General features: G+C 42.6%; 1 protein-coding gene across 3 annotated transcripts in view; it reads left to right on the forward strand.

Annotated features, from left to right (window-relative positions):
* Atg2b (autophagy related 2B) overlaps positions 1 to 15846 on the forward strand; it is a 73921-nt gene that overhangs the window by 14300 nt on the left and 43775 nt on the right. For 2 of the 3 annotated variants that reach the window (XM_035445487.1, XM_027416331.2), the window contains exons 6-17: positions 1243 to 1422; positions 3235 to 3331; positions 3965 to 4150; positions 4968 to 5122; positions 5212 to 5314; positions 6956 to 7217; positions 9187 to 9337; positions 9829 to 9921; positions 10065 to 10253; positions 13149 to 13422; positions 15092 to 15194; positions 15496 to 15691. In XM_035445487.1, coding sequence (XP_035301378.1) covers positions 1243 to 1422; positions 3235 to 3331; positions 3965 to 4150; positions 4968 to 5122; positions 5212 to 5314; positions 6956 to 7217; positions 9187 to 9337; positions 9829 to 9921; positions 10065 to 10253; positions 13149 to 13422; positions 15092 to 15194; positions 15496 to 15691 — 1989 coding nt within the window. The remainder of the gene's footprint in view (positions 1 to 1242; positions 1423 to 3234; positions 3332 to 3964; positions 4151 to 4967; positions 5123 to 5211; positions 5315 to 6955; positions 7218 to 9186; positions 9338 to 9828; positions 9922 to 10064; positions 10254 to 13148; positions 13423 to 15091; positions 15195 to 15495; positions 15692 to 15846) is intronic. The other variant, XM_027416332.2, reaches the window with a different exon arrangement.

A 15846-nucleotide genomic window follows, 5' to 3' on the forward strand; every position in this document is an offset into this window, starting at 1 on the left:
TTCAGGTAATGTAGCTGAGACCAGCTCTGAACCCCTAAAACTCTGCCTGTCCTGCCGGCCTGCTGCACATTAGTTAATGAAGAAATGGTTCCTATATATGTGTAGGTAAAATGAGGTGTTAGCATCTGAGAGAGCTAACCCTAGTGGCCAAGTCTCTGGGCATGCCTGTGAGAATCCTGTAGATTAGGTGGGCAGGCCTTTTTTAAATGGGGGTGATGTCATTCAATGGGCTAAGTCTCAGAGCACAGAAAGAGGAGAATCTTGAGTTGTGGCTTGCTTTCTGACTGAGGGTGTGATGTGAGCAGCTGGCCTTCTGCCCCTTTGCCTTAAACACTCTGGTGGAATGTGTGTCTGCACCTGGGAGCCAGAAGAAGCCCTCCCTTCCTTACAGTGCTTCTTGCCAGGTATTTTGTCACGGCAACTAGAAAAGTGGCTCTTGCAGTGTCTTGTCCTTTCACACTAAAAAGCAGTGTTACCGTGCATGAACAATGGCTCTATTAGTGAGCATTAGCATGGGGTCATACCTTAGGTGTGTTCTGTTATTGAGAGCTCTTAATTCTTTATCGAGCACAGAAACCTTTAATAAGTTAGTAAACGTAAAATTTGCCTTTTATATCACAAGTCAAGTCTTTTTTTTTCCTCACTACTTATTTTTCTGAGATAGAGTCTCTCACTTTGTCATTGTGTGGCTCGGGTTGACCTCAAACTGGTAATCTCTTATCTCAACCTCCTGAATGTTGGGATTACAGGTGTTACTTCCATATTGGTTTGGTTTACATATTGCCCGTGTTATTTGAACAGATATTGTGTATGGGCAGTGCAGATGTACACACACAAACACACACACACACACACACACACACACACACACACACACACACACACACTGCATTTGGGGGCATGTGTGTGGAGATTAGAGGACAACTGTGTGGAGTCAGTTCTTCCATCTTTATGTGCATAGTGGGATTGGACTCAGGTCTCCAGGTTTGGGGCGAGTGTCTTTACCCACTGGGCCACCTTGCTGGCTCTGTGCTATTTTCATCAAGTCTTTTTTGATGACTTGTTTTTATTTCTAAGGTGCTATACTAACAGTACTGCTTCATTTTAGTCACAAGATAATGCTATGTCCAGTGTAATGATACAGTTTTACATGCCAAATCCAAGATGAAATTCATACATACCTTGACTCATTTATGCTAAAATATTTTAAATAGTTACTTTACTTTTATTGCATTATTGTAGGAAACTGAGCCAAAGCTGTCACCTAGCTGGAATCCCAAAATTGTTTATGAGCCACACCCACAACTAACTAGAACTTTACCAGAGATAGCACCCTCGGATCCAGTGCAGATTGGAGGGCTAGTAGGCAAGCTGGAATTGAGTCTCGCTTTGAAACAGAATGAAGTGCTTCAAGGAGCCAAGGTCAGTATTGTTTGTTTTCTTTGCTAAACTACAGGTATTTAATCTGCACAGTGGCATAGTGCTTGATTGCTGGGGGCTGTCCTGTGACTAAGTATCTACTCTCTTCACTCTCAGTGTTCTGACCCAAATTTTCCCGCCTTACGTTTTGTGAACTGCTCTCAAGTTAAGAAGTCCCTTATCAGGTCAGGTTGTTAATGGAGCAGATAGTGTAGATAGCTCTAAATGCTGCAGGGACTGTCCTGCCGTGGCAACAGCCTTGGCAAACCAGCACATATGTGTCTTTGGGGAATGCATATGCCATTTCTTAAAGAAGCAGGAGCCATGAGAAAAGCTTCCATGCTTCTGTTATGGCTGGATATAGTCTTCTACATTCATAAGCTTTGATTTCCATGCGGATGTAAAGTTTTGCACACTGTCTGTCTTTTAGAGTTTTGCATATTAACGGGCAGAGGGAAGGGTGGCAGTTTTGGGTAGTGGTGGTATATTCCAGTTCCAGCCAGTACTGAGTGTTTGCAGATACTCTTATGCTTGCCTACACATTAATGTTTTTTGTATACTAACATGAGGTGAATATTTTGTTTAACGTAAATGAATATTATATGGAAAAATTAAGTTCTGGAGATCAATACTGGGCAGCGTAGAGCTTAGAAATGGTAACTCATAACAGATGTAGCAGGGCAACATGGGGCAGCACACAGGTTAGATCTTAGTCTCTTCCAGCCATCCTTAAACCCCAGCCTTCCAGCCATGAGTTCAAATGTCCCAAGATTTTCTGTGATAGTGCCCCTGGAATCAGTTGTATATCATACATTCCATTTTAGTGGATTGTGGGGCAAAGTATTGATACAAAAGGAGGGAATTGCTTTGGTTGAATTTAGAGAAATTTCTATTACATTACACTGAGTTGAAAAATGCTTTGCTGTTATTTTCAGTGTTTTATATTTTCAAAAGAAAGCAGTGAGTACTTTGTTCTTTGTATTCCAAATTCAGAATGTACCCGTAATGAAATATTCCTATGGCAATTAGAAATGGAACTCATGATTTTCTATCCAAATGAAAACCAGAGATTGTGGCTTCAGTCCAAGAAACAAACTGTCTAGTAACAGAAACACATCTCTACACTCTGATGTGGCCTGGGTGTCACCAATCTGTGAGGAACCCCATAAAACAGTCTGTAGGCATACCAGGAGAGCCATGTTGTACAAGGAGTAAGGCTTTGCATTTGTGTCTGCCTAGGTTCAGACCTGGTGGTGGAGCTATCTTTCCCTGTGTGTAGAACAGAAGCTCTAGTAAGTGACTTGGTGCTGACCACACTAAGGGAGACATGAGGGCAGTGTGAATAGAGAACAAGAAAAGAAGTGCCCATTAGCACTGCCTTCTGCCTGGTCAGTTGTGGCTTCCAGCCCCTGTGCAGGAGGAAGCAGTGTCTGTGCAACCTGGCAGGTATCTGAAAGACATTCTGTGGAGTCCCAGTGTGGCTGGCCTGGTCTTGGAAATGGATGCTGACCTCACTGGCTCTGAGGGTTTTGTTGTTCTGAAGGGTGGTGAATACCATCTTGTTGCTGTGTTCTCTAGTCTCCAGAAGACTTAGAGACAGACAGCATGACACTGGACTTGCTGACATGCAGTTTCTCGGGATTTTCCCTCCTGCAGCAACAGTTGCTGGTCTTTACGCCCTTTCGTGAGTTTGTGTGCTTTGGGTGAAGCTGCCCAACACCAAGGGTGATACTTACCTTGGTGCCCTAACATCTGACTGATTCCTGGTGATGAGCTTGTAAAGTACTTATTCTCGACTGTTCTTATGTTTTTAAGCTCGATGTTGATGGACAGATAGATTCCATTCATCTATTCCTGTCGCCAAGGCAGGTACACCTGCTTTTGGATATGTTAGCAGCTATTGCTGGACCAGGCAAGTATGACTGTTAGGATATTTCTTATAATTCTTGAAATTCTTAGGTGAAAATATAACATAGATAGATGAAAATGTATTATTTTCAAGTATGTGACAGGGCTGGAGAGATGGCTCACAACCAAAACTACAGAGTGACATTAAAGGTGTGTTTCTAGTAGATACCCACTTCATTGAATTAGGGCTTTTAAATTGTGTTATCATGGTATACATTTGCATTCAGGTTACTTGGTCACATTCATTTTAAAAATTGTTCTGAGCCAGACAGTGATGGATCATGCCTCAGAGGCAGGCAGATCTCTCTGAGTTCAAGGCCAGCCTGGTTCTGGGACAGCCAAGGCAACACAGAGAAACCCTGTCTCAAAAAACCAAACCAACCAAACAAACAAAGCCAAATAACAAAAAACATAATTTTGTACACAGTGAGTCGTACACACGCTTTTAGGTACTCATATCTTCTAGAGGTAAGAGCCTAGATTGTTGCCTACCTATTAACCCTGTTGCTTAGACCTCTAATTGATGTCACTAGCTTCCTGCTAGTGTGGTCAGGTTGCCATTGCATATGTGGGGGCTTGGAAAGAAATGCATAAATAACTGACTACAAATTGAATTTTTCTTTTTTTATACTTACAGAAAATTCTAGCAAAATAGGGTTAGCTAATAAAGACAGGAAAAATCGACCCATGCAACAGGAGGACGAGTATCGAATTCAGATGGAATTAAACCGGTATTACCTGAGGAAAGATTCCCTGTCTATGGGAGTATCTTCAGAGAAAAGCTTCTATGAGACAGAAACAGCTCGCACACCTTCCAGCCGTGGTAAGTACTCACAGAGTCAAAGCTTGACTGTGTTATCCCCTGGGTGGAATTAGACACTTGGTTCTGTTCTGTTGGCCCACCGGCAATGCAGTGATGGTATTTTTCCCTAAAGGAAGTCAGTTTATAGAAACGCAGACTGGCACAAAAATAGGTTGGGAAACAATGTCATTATTTCACTCTGCTCATGTGATGGTGTGCATCGGACAGCCTTAAGCAGGGAGCATTGCTGACCTTTCCGTCTTGTGGGTGTAGTCGCTACCCAGCCCACTATAATCACAGGCATTTTGGATTGTATAAGCAAGCACTAGTGTAAATAGAAAGGACCTGTTGAGATGTGAACCAAATAAAAATTAAAGCCTACTCAAGAACTTTGAGACATAACAAGCTTGATTTGTGTGAGGTCAAACAATCACTAGAGAGAAGGTATTGAGCTGTCAATAGAATTCTAAATGTCTCTGGTCCCTCTTTCCTGTCTGGCAAATAGCTGTATCCATAAGAAACCAAAGACTGGAATATAGTTACACAATTTTACTATTTGCAGTTTGGTGCTGGAGATGAAACACAGAGCTCTGTGTGAATTTTAACTTCTAAATTGCCATATGACAACCAAAAATGTGCTGGATTGCTGCATGTCATACACAAAATACTTGGGAGGCTTGACCTTTTGCTGACAGTTTGCAGTTGTGTGTTGCTGCACTGCTAATGGCTATGCTCAGACACTCTAGTTGGGAGGAAGATTCTGTTAGCATGTGTGTGTAAACTACTTGAAGGAGCACTTGGTGAAATGTATCATGTGACGAAGTCTCATTCTCTCTAGAAGAAGAAGTTTTCTTCTCCATGGCCGACATGGACATGTCTCACAGTCTTTCTTCTCTCCCACCCCTTGGGGATCCCCCCCACATGGACCTGGAGTTATCCCTGACGAGTACCTACACAAACACACCTGCAGGATCGCCACTAAGTGCTACTGTGGTAAAATATTACTCCATTTCTTCTGTGCTTCAGAAGGCACCTCTAAGATCCTATACCTTATTCATGTATTTAAAACCAATCTTTTGTAGCTTCAGCCAACTTGGGGAGAGTTTGCTGACCACAAAGAGCAGCCTGTAAGAGGGCCAGCATTCCCATCTGACTTGGTCCATGCGGTGCCTTTACAAAAAGCTGGTAAGATATGTGTTTTTTTTCCCCTCCCTCCTTTCAGAATAAACATTTTCTGTCTCTCTCTCTCTCTCTCTCTCTCTCTCTCTCTCTCTCTCTCTCTCTCATCTCTCTCTCTCATCATCTCTCTCATCTCTCTCTCTCTATCATCTCTCTCTCTCTCTCTATCATCTCTCTATCATCTCTCTCTCTCTCTCTCATCTCTCTCTCTCTCTCTATCATCTCTCTCTATCTGTGTGTGTGTGTGTATATATATATATATATATTATATATATATATACATACATATTTATGTTTCTCTCCTTATGTCTGTCATCTTTATCCATCATCCGTCTACTTCCTTTTGTGCTCCAGGGGCTGTACCCAGGCCTTGCACTTGGCAAGCCTGCACTTTGCACTCTCACATTGTGTGTGTGTGTCTTTCATAATTTCTCTTTAGTCTTGGACAGTCACAAAGTTTAGAAAGAAAAAATGATCGAACAGTTCATTGGAAACTATTTTAGAATAGTTACTTATTATATTCATTTTTATTTGATTTTGTTTTTGAGATAGGGTCCCATCTAACTCAGGGCTGACTAGCTGTGGCCTCACTCGACCTTTTCCCTCCATCTCCTGAGTGCTAGGTTGTTAGGTGTGCACCACTATGTCTGCTTCTCATCATAGTGTTTGTATATTTACATACATAGATATTATGAAAAATACCATACATTTCATATCATTGCAATTTAAAACTTTAAGCCAACTATCTGGTGTGTGTGTGCGTATACTTGTGTGTTTATATGTGGCGTATATGTTTATGTGTGCCTGTGTGAATATGGTGTATTTGTGTGTGTATGCACATGTATATGTGTTTGTGTGTAAGTGTGTGTGCACATATGCATGTATGTGTTTGTGTGTGTAGGTATAGATGTGTTTATATGTATACCTGAGGGGGGCTGGGTGTGTTTATGTGTGTATGTATGCCTGTGTGTGTGGAGGGGTGGGGGCTGTGTGTGTTTATGTGTGTATTCATTTGTAGCATTGGGCTTAGAACCTGAGACCTTGATGGTTCCCAACCAGTGCTCCATCATTAAATTATACCCTGGCTTCTTGAGTCTTTTTTCATTGTTTTTAATCTTGTTTGTAAAGAGAAATTTGAGTTTCTATTATGCATTTCCCTCCCAAGGACTGGGGATTGAGCTTAATCCCTTGAGCGTGCCAGGCCATTGCTGTACCACTGTTTGCACTCTTGATCCTTACTCTTCAAAATTTAACCGAACAATTGCCAAGCTTAAAGGAGAATTTGGTGTGTGACATTTGGTTAATCTTGGTTTTTTTGTTTTTTTTTGTTTGTTTTTTGAGACGAGGTTTTTCTGTATTGCCTTGGAGGTTGTCCTGGAACTCGCTCTATAGACCAGGCTGGCCTCATACTCACAGAGATCTACCTGCCTCTACCTCCCGAGTGCTGGGATTAAAGGTGTGTGCCACCAATGCCTGGCTGTTTGTTTATTTTTAGCACAGTTTTATAGTCCAAAGGATGTGTCCACACAGTTCTACTTACTGAGCTGGACTCTCGTACTTCAGGTACAAGAGTCCTGCATACCGGATGAACAAGGTAGCAGTCTAAGATGTTTTGAATTCTGACTCCGAGAACTTCATGTGTTTCAGCTCTCCCCTCGAGGTCTGTTTCAGTGGATGAGTCCAGGCCTGAGTTTATCTGTAGACTGGATATCGGCGTCTTCTCGGTCTCCGTGCTTCACATTGATCCTTTGTCTCCGGCGGAAACGTCTCCGAATGTCAATCCATTGACACCCATGGCCGTCACTTTCTTCTCTTGCATAGAAAAGATGGACCCAACAAGATTGTCAACAGAAGATTTTAAGTTTTTCCGAGCAGTCTTTGCAGAAGCTTGTTCACATGATCACCTCAGGTGAACTCTCCTGATTGCTAACGACACTTCAGAAAGAGTCAATGCATACTTTGGCTTCTGTCCACCTTCCTGCTTTGGTTTTCAGTGGATAACGAGTGAAATTTATTGCAGTACTACATCCACGGCATCTCTCTTTGCATTGTGTAGTGTGGGAACAATATAGATACAGATCTAGATAGTCTGTAGCTCCCTCCCTGTTCTTGCCAAGTTTGTCTTACCACATTTTGCCATCATCCCTACTATCACTATTGAAATGATGGAAATGGTTCTTTTTGGCACTGTCACGGCACTGGCAGAGATGATGGTGGTGCTGAGGATGGGACTGAGGTAGAGCTGGGGAAAGGCTCAGAAGATGGGGAGTAATATCAAGCCTGGGCTGAGAGTTTGAGTGCTTCATTTTGAGCCTTCATGAGTTGAGGCCTAATAGATGAGCTGACTAAATTAGAGAATATAGGGTTAGCATGCAAATTCTATTTTAATGTAAGTGTGATTTGTAAAATGAGTGATATTTTGTATAGTGGATAGACAAGTAAAATTTGTATTTTAGAGAGACAGGATCTCATGATAGAATCTAGTCTGCTCTTAGACTTTTAGGCAGCCTCAGATAACCCTGAACTCCCTGTCCACTTGCCTCTACCTCCTGAGGATGACAGGTGTGAGCTATCACGCTTGGTTTTAGGCAGTGTTGAGGGCCACACCCAGGGCTTCATGCAGCAAGGCTAGTGCTCAGCCCACACTTACTTGTAGTTTGAGGTTATTTGCAGTTCTCTCCAGTGTTAACATGAACATGTGAAGTAGGTTTGACCCCATCAGAAGATGCTGCTCTACAGTGTAGGGCACAGTACTTCAAATGACATTGTAAGAACATTTTCCCCTCACTTTTGTCAAAGCTCCAAATAGCTTCCAGTACAAAATGTGAGACAAAGACAGTGAACTCCATCAACTGAAGTTTTAAAATAAGGCACGATTGCTGTTCCTTGGTTTTTGGAACAATCTCGACTGTCAAAAATACCAGTCTCAAATACATGGTCTTTCTGCTTCATCTGCGGAGTGGTATTGGGATTTCAGGTGTTCACTACCATGCCCAGCTTGAATGATGTTTTTAGATAGTTTTATTTTATTTTATTTTATTTTATTTATTTATTATGTATACAACATTCTGCTTCCATGTATATCTGCACACCAGAAGAGGGCACCAGATTTCATAACGGATGGTTGTGAGCCACCATGTGGTTGCTGGGAATTGAACTCAGGACCTCTGGAAGAGCAGTTGGTGCTCTTAACCTAGGAGCCATCTCTCCAGCCCTTTAGATAGTTTTAAGAACCTATTTCATACTTTTTACAGATCTGAAGTTTTTCTTTTTCTTTTTCTTTTTCTTTTTGGTTTTTCAAGTAAGGGTTTTCAAGTATAGCTTTGGATTCTGTTCTGGAATTCACTCTGTAGACCAGGAGGCCCTCGAACTCAGAGGTCTGCCTGCCTCTGCTTCCTGAGTGCTGGGATTAAAGGCGTGTGCCACCACTGCCCGGCTTTTATTTTTTTGTTTTAAGACAGGGTTTTACTGTGTATCCCTGGCTGGCCTGGAACTTACTATGTACTAGACTGGCCTCAAACTTGTAGAGATCTATCTGCCTCTGCCTCCCAGGGTGCTGGCCTTAAAGGTGTATGTGTGTCACGATGCCTGGCCAGATGTGAGATATTTTATCCACGGTAGTGTAAGTTTGGAGGGTGGAAGAAGAAAGGACGCTGTTGGGCAATACAGACATCCTGGGAAATTTCCCACAGTAGAGATGTTAAGGAGTAGGAACCGTGAAGTTCATGTCCTTAGGGATAACCTTTGAACTTGTTAGAGTGAGCATGCAATTATTATACTGATGTTGACATGTTATTCTCTAGGCTTATGATGTTTTAATCTAGAAGCATCTGGAGACTCTTAAATGCTTCTCTCTCTTTTCCTTTCTTTTATGCTAGATTTATAGGTACTGGCATCAAAGTATCCTATGAGCAGAGACAAAGGTCAACTTCCCGGCATTTTAGCACCAACATGTCCATTGGGCAAATGGAGTTTTTAGAGTGTCTGTTTCCAACGGATTTTCATTCTGTCCCTCCCCACTACACAGAGGTAAATGCTGGACACCCCTTTGGGATGATTTTGAGTTTATTTTGCTCTTTTAAGAATTGAATGAAAAGAATAACTCTTTAAAACACCAATGTCACAAATTGTGTTAGTGTTATTTTTTGTCTTTGTGATTGTTGAAACAAATTTTAAAGCATGTCATTCAAGGTTATTCCATGAAGCTAGTAAATCCTTTAAATGAAAGTAGAGTTATCTGAGGAGGCAATCAGGTTATGAACTTGCTATTTCATTTTGTTTTAAGGTTTTTTCTTAGATATTGATCTGTTTGAACCCTTGCCTCAGGTGAGGTGCTGTGTCTTGCAGAAATTAGCTGCTTGAGTGAGATTTACATTGCTAGGAAGTGACAAAGATGAAGTTTGGGTTAGTGTTTGTGGCTCCCGAGAGCTCTTCCCACCCATAGTACTGCCTCTGTGGATTTACATGATCGATTTAGCTTAGTAGCCTGGCTTTAACTCATCTCCATCCTTGTCTTTAAGCTTCTAACGTTCCATTCCAAAGAAGGGACTGAAGCCCACCTCCCTGTGTGTCTTCAGCTTCACTATAAGCACTCTGAGACTAGAGGACCCCAGGTGAGACACCTCTGTGTGGCCATCACTGTAGATTGCTATTTGGTCTTTATTTTGTCACAGTTAAGTTTTTAACTTAGTTCTGTACATTTATTAATAATTGTGTGTCTATGTGTGTTTTTTTTGTTTGTTTGTTTGTTTTTAAGGGTAATCAAGCAAGACTGAGTTCAGTACCTCAGAAGGCAGAATTACAAATTAAATTAAATCCCGTGTGTTGTGAACTGGATATCAGTATCGTGGATAGGTTAAATTCCTTGCTTCAACCACAAAAACTCACTACAGTAGAGATGATGGCCTCGCACATGTATGCTTCATATAACAAACATATTAGTTTGGTAAGTATGTAGAAAGTTGCACATAAGCATGTGCTTATTGGGCTGCTTGAGATCGTCCTAATCGATTAAATAGACTGTAACAGAGTTCTATTATTTATAATAGTAAAAAATAGACACTTTCACAAGTAGTTATTGGGGTGCTTGAGATCGTTCTAATCGATTAAATAGACTGCAACAGAGCGCTATTATTTATAATTGTAAAAAAACAGACACTTTCAAAAGTAGTTTTTATTTAGATTTTTTAAATTATTTTTATTTTTTGAGGCAGTTTCTACATAGTCCTGGCTGTTATGGAACTCACTATGTAGACCAGGCTGTCCTTGAACTCAGAGATCTGCCCGCCTTTGCTGCCCAATGCTAGGACTAAAGGTCTTCACCACTGTGCCTGGCTTAAGAGTTATTCTTAAATTTCTCATGCATTCCAACTTGAAACTTGATATGTAGCCAAGGGTGATTTTGAACTTTTGATCCTTCTGCCTCTACCTCTCTAGCGATGGGGTCACAGTGTATACCACCTAGCTGAATGGTGCCACTTCTCCAAACCAGGTAAGGTTTGGTAATTCTGCTGGAAGACATTTCCTGCTTCATTTTTAGCAGGGTGTGCAGCCTGGTATCAGCTGTACGAAGAAGGCTCCTCAGGAAGAGTTAAGTGAGAAGTAGAATGTCTTTCCATGCAAACTTCTTTTTTTAGCCTTCTGAGATGGCATCTCATTATCAGCTCAGGTTTGATGGGGAATGTACTGTTTGTTCTCTTATTGATTGTTGAATAAAGTACTGTTTGGCCAATGAGGCAGCAAGTTAGATGGGACTAGGAGTCAAAGAGGATTCTGGGAAATGTAGTAAAGAAGTGGTGGATCCAGGCAGGAAGTGACATAGCAAGGAGACTCATATTTAAGCAAGGACAAGCAGGAAGTGGGCCTTTTCCCCTCCACTCTTCCTCCAGAGGAGCAGTGTGATCCACCGGCAAGGGAGGACACCAATGGAAGGCGTCCTGCATAAGATAAGTCTTATAAAATATATAGATTTGTGATAATTAAGACTGAGCTAACAGATGAGAATCCTAGTCATTGGCCAAGCAGCATTTGTACATAATAGAAGTCTCTGTGCATTAATTGGGTCCCTAACTTGGTGGGCAGAACTCAGGCGGCTGGTGGAGACCGCCCATGTGACTGTAGGCCTCAGGTGGCTTTTGGCGGAAAGATTTATCATAACACAGGTTGGCCAGAAACTTGTGTTCATCCTGCCTTGGCCTTCCTAGTGGAAAACTCCCAGGCATGTGCCACTCTGTCTGACTTCCCTTAGAGTAATGTTAAAGCTAGACATGTGGAAAGGTCCATAAGCAGAAGAATGGCGAGACTCATGAGTTGACAGTGTTTGGTTGTAGCACAATGGGGGCAGACTTCTTTTTTCTGGTTTTAGAGAATACCATAATATATTCATGAAGTTTTATTTTCATACATGTCGTAAACTTGAACAATGTAAAAAGTAAAGCCCACACAGCACAGGAGTGCTCTCGAGAATGGAGAGTGATGCTTGGCATCACACTGTTGTACTTTTACTCGGATCTGGTGTGGAGTGGACTTGTAATGATGCATTGGGAGTTCGAATGTGTGGCCTATAGGACCAGGCCCAGCCTGAGAGGCAGCTTTAGTGGAAAGGACTCAACACAGCAGTGAGTGCCCATGATCACAGCTGCTCTGGGACTGAAACAGGAGGGCTGTCATTTGAGACATTTGGGAAACATGAGACTCAATCTAAAAGGACAAGAAGGTGTTTAGACTAAAGCAGTGTTCTTTATTTTCCATGGCCTCCTGTTGGTAGTTAAGTGTGTAGGCCAGTCTCTATCTGCTGTTAACCTTGGCTGTGTTTGACCTTATCCCTGGTTCGTTCTCTCCCTCCCTCCCTCCCTCCCTCCCTCCTCCCTCCCTCCCTCCCTCCCTCCCTCCCTTCTTCCCTCCCTTCCTTCCTTCCTTCCAATTTATTTTTATTTTATGTGCATTGGTGTTTTGCATGCATGTCTGTCTGTCTGTGTGAAGGTGTCAGATCCTATGGAATGTAGTTGCAGACAGGTATGAGCTACCATGTGGGTGCTGGGAATTGAACCTAACTCCTGAAGGAGAAGTCAGTACTCTTAACTGCTGAGCCATCTCTCCAGCCCTATCCCTAGGTTCCTTTAGTGTGAGCTTGTGTTAGGAAGCCTAACAGGGAAGAGACTGACTAGGTCTGTGACAGTCCTAGTTTCTAACTTTAGAAAAGGGGGAAGAACTTGGAAGAAGAATGAATGGTAACAAAGCATACTGACATGTGCAGGAAGATAGATGCCACAATAAAGCCATTACCATATATGCTTGCCCTACGTGCAGTTAAAATCCCGGTGTGCCCAAAGAAGGGAACTTTGTGAGAGGCTAGACACTGACTCAGAAGATGAATGCTGAAGCCTGTATTAGTTTCAGGACATTTTATTGAAAATTAGAATTGACTTCTCTTTGAATGGCCTTTTTAAACTGTTTGGGGAGACTCTGGAGTCCTTTAGCGAACACTTGGAACCTTTGTGTGCCGGGCTGTGAACGTAGGCCTGGAAACAAAGATGATTAAGATTGGCCTTTGTATATGGCAGCAGTCATCTCAGTCCATGCTGGGTCTTTAGGGCAGCCTAAAGTGGGCAAATTCTTCAACCTGAGTATTGAATATGGTAGTGGTTTTAACCTTATTGGATTTGTTGGTAGGTTTATGGTAAGATACGTAGGGGTCTATAGTGCCTGTCTTTATTTTTACTTACTTATTTTTATATGAAGATTCGGCTTGTTTGAATTGCATCTGGTGCATTGAGGTATGTGGGGGAGTGGTGAGAGCATACGCTGAAGTGCTAAGCACGGTGTGATTCATGTGTTTCAGCACAAGGCTTTCACTGAAGTGTTTCTAGATGATGCACACAGTCCTGCCAATCGTCGTGTGTCTGTACAAGTTACCACCCCAGCACTGCATCTTTCTGTCCGCTTCCCCATTCCTGATCTTCGGTCAGACCAGGAAAGAGGACCCTGGTTTAAGAAGTCACTTCAGAAGGAGACCCTCCATTTAGCATTCACAGATCTGGAGTCCAAGACGGAGTTTGTGGGAGGATCCACCCCAGAGCAGACTAAACTGGAACTGACTTTTAGAGAGCTAACTGGTAAGACTGAACAAACGCACCTGTGGAGAAGCAGACTGTGTACAGAACTCTGCTCTTGACAGCACCCAGGATGGCAAAATTGGGAACACAGGGAGAATAGAGCAACAGCTTTCTTGCAGAACTGTGTGGAGATGTAGCATAGTTTAAACAAAAGATGCAGTGAGCCAGGCGTGTTGGCACACACCTTTAATCCCAGCACTCAGGAGGCAGAGGCAGGTAGATCTACATGTGTTCAGGCCAGCCTGGTCTACAGAGTGATTTTCAGGACACCCAGGGCTGCACAGAGGAAACCCTGTCTGGAAAAACCAACTAACCTACCAAACAAGCAAAGGGCAGCACAATGATCTGTTTTGGTGAAGTTCTTATTTTCCGTAGGATGTAGTGTCAGCCTTTGTTTAGCATTGCTTTCCACTTACTGTGTGCTGATGGAAGCTGGATAGCCTGCATGCCTCTCTCTGCTGGGTCCTGTACTGAGCAGGTGTCAAGTACATTCTGTCATTTCCTTTAGTTGTCCTTCCCATCATATGCTAGGTTTCCTGACCCTTGGGCTGAAGAGGGTGTTTCCCAGCTCATGAGTAGTAAGGGCCAGTTTGACACCAGAGCCTGTGTTCTCAGTCACCACACTTAACTCACTCCAGGACACCTTTGTAAAACCTGGCTAAGATCTGGTATATTCTGGGTCTCTGTGAGCTAGTGAGCAGGATGTGTGGAAGCTCTGCCCTTTTCTCTGCCTTTGCACTCTGACACCCGTGAGTGTGCCCAGACCCCCAGGCTTCAAAAGTTTCCCTTGTCTGTTCTGATCTCTGAGTTTGGCTAGTTTTTGGAGATTCTTAAATAGGCACTCGCCAGTTACAACTTCATGAGAAGATGTTTAGGAACACTTTTATCTCATCCCTTATCTCAGTTGACATGAAGCTGTCTGGTTTAGAGGAGAACGATGAAGGGCAGTGAGAAGCCAGTGTGGTATAGTTACTTTGCATGTCCAGAGTGCACACTGGAGTGTACTTGTGTCTTTTACAGTGGCCAGTTTATGTTTGCAGTGCCATGCTGGGAATCAAATTCAGGACGTATATGTTGGGCAGTTGCTCTACCTCTGAGTTCTAAGCCATAAACTTTTCTTCTGTGAAGAAATAAGGCTGGAGAGATGGCTCAGTGCTTAATAAGAAGACTTGCTGTAAAACCCAAGTTCGGATCCCAACACTCATGTAAACAAACTGAGCATATTTACCCACATATGTGCCTCAAACCACAGTGCTTGAGGGTAGAAAGTGGTCCCTGGGTCTTGCTGGCTGCCAGCTTAGCATGAAATAAAATAAAATAAAAAAAGTGTGAACTCCTGCCTCAAAGGATTAAGATGGTGAGTGATGAAGCGGTTACCTGATGCCTCAGATACACACAAGGAAATCATTATTGCTCAGTAGTAGTGCCTGACATTTGCTATGTTATAATTATGTGTCCCACACACTAAATACTAGTCAAGAATAAAAACCGTCATCTTTTTTCTGTGCATTCCACCAGCACAGGCCACTTTAAAGCAGGAACGAACGATTGAGTGGTGTATATAGCAGGAGGGTGTGTGGATAACACTCTGGTTTGGAGAGTTCTGAATGGTCTGGTCTTCAGCATTTGACAATGAGCACATTGCAGTAATACCATCTCCATTCCTTAGGGTCATTCCAGGAGGAGAAGGGAGGGCCATCTGTCAAATTTTTCCATGTGTCTGGTGGAGTCGATGGAGACACAGCATCATCAGATGACTTTGACTGGCCACGGTAGGCAAACGCAGAGGGTGAGCAAATAGATGCAGGGGTGTAATGGAATTTTCAAACAGTCAGACTTTGAGTTAGCTAAAAATACACTGTTAATGCCCTTCACTTATTTCCTTATTTGCGTTATATGCTGAGTTATGTATATACTGCCTGTTCATAAGTAGGTTACAGCAGGCACGGGCTTTAAAAGTCAGTCTGATTGTATTAACATTTAATCAGTATTCATTCTGTAAGTTTACATAAAAGTAAAAATGTTGCTGTTTATACTTATGTCTTTATTTTTCAAATCATCCTTTTCTGTCAGAATGGTATTAAAAATAAATCCACCAGCCATGCATTCCATTTTGGAGAGAATAGCAGCTGAAGAGGAGGAAGAGAACGACGGGCACTACCAGGAAGAGGAGGAAGGAGGGGCTCATTCCCTGAAAGATGTCTGTGATCTGAGGCGACCAGCCCCATCTCCCTTTTCTTCTCGTAGAGTAATGTTTGAGAATGAGCAGGTAAATGAGAAGCCCGAACCCTGCAGGGTGGTTATCCCAGTCACAGAGAGGTGCTTCTTCCCCTTTATTCTCCCCTCTCCCCGCCCTTTCCTTCCCTTTCTCTTTGTGTCTCAGGTTAGTTTTGAACTTGTGAGCCTCTTGCTTCTGAGTTTCGG

This window comes from Cricetulus griseus, chromosome 5, assembly GCF_003668045.3.
Source record: "Cricetulus griseus strain 17A/GY chromosome 5, alternate assembly CriGri-PICRH-1.0, whole genome shotgun sequence".
Taxonomy (NCBI): Eukaryota; Metazoa; Chordata; class Mammalia; order Rodentia; family Cricetidae; genus Cricetulus; species Cricetulus griseus.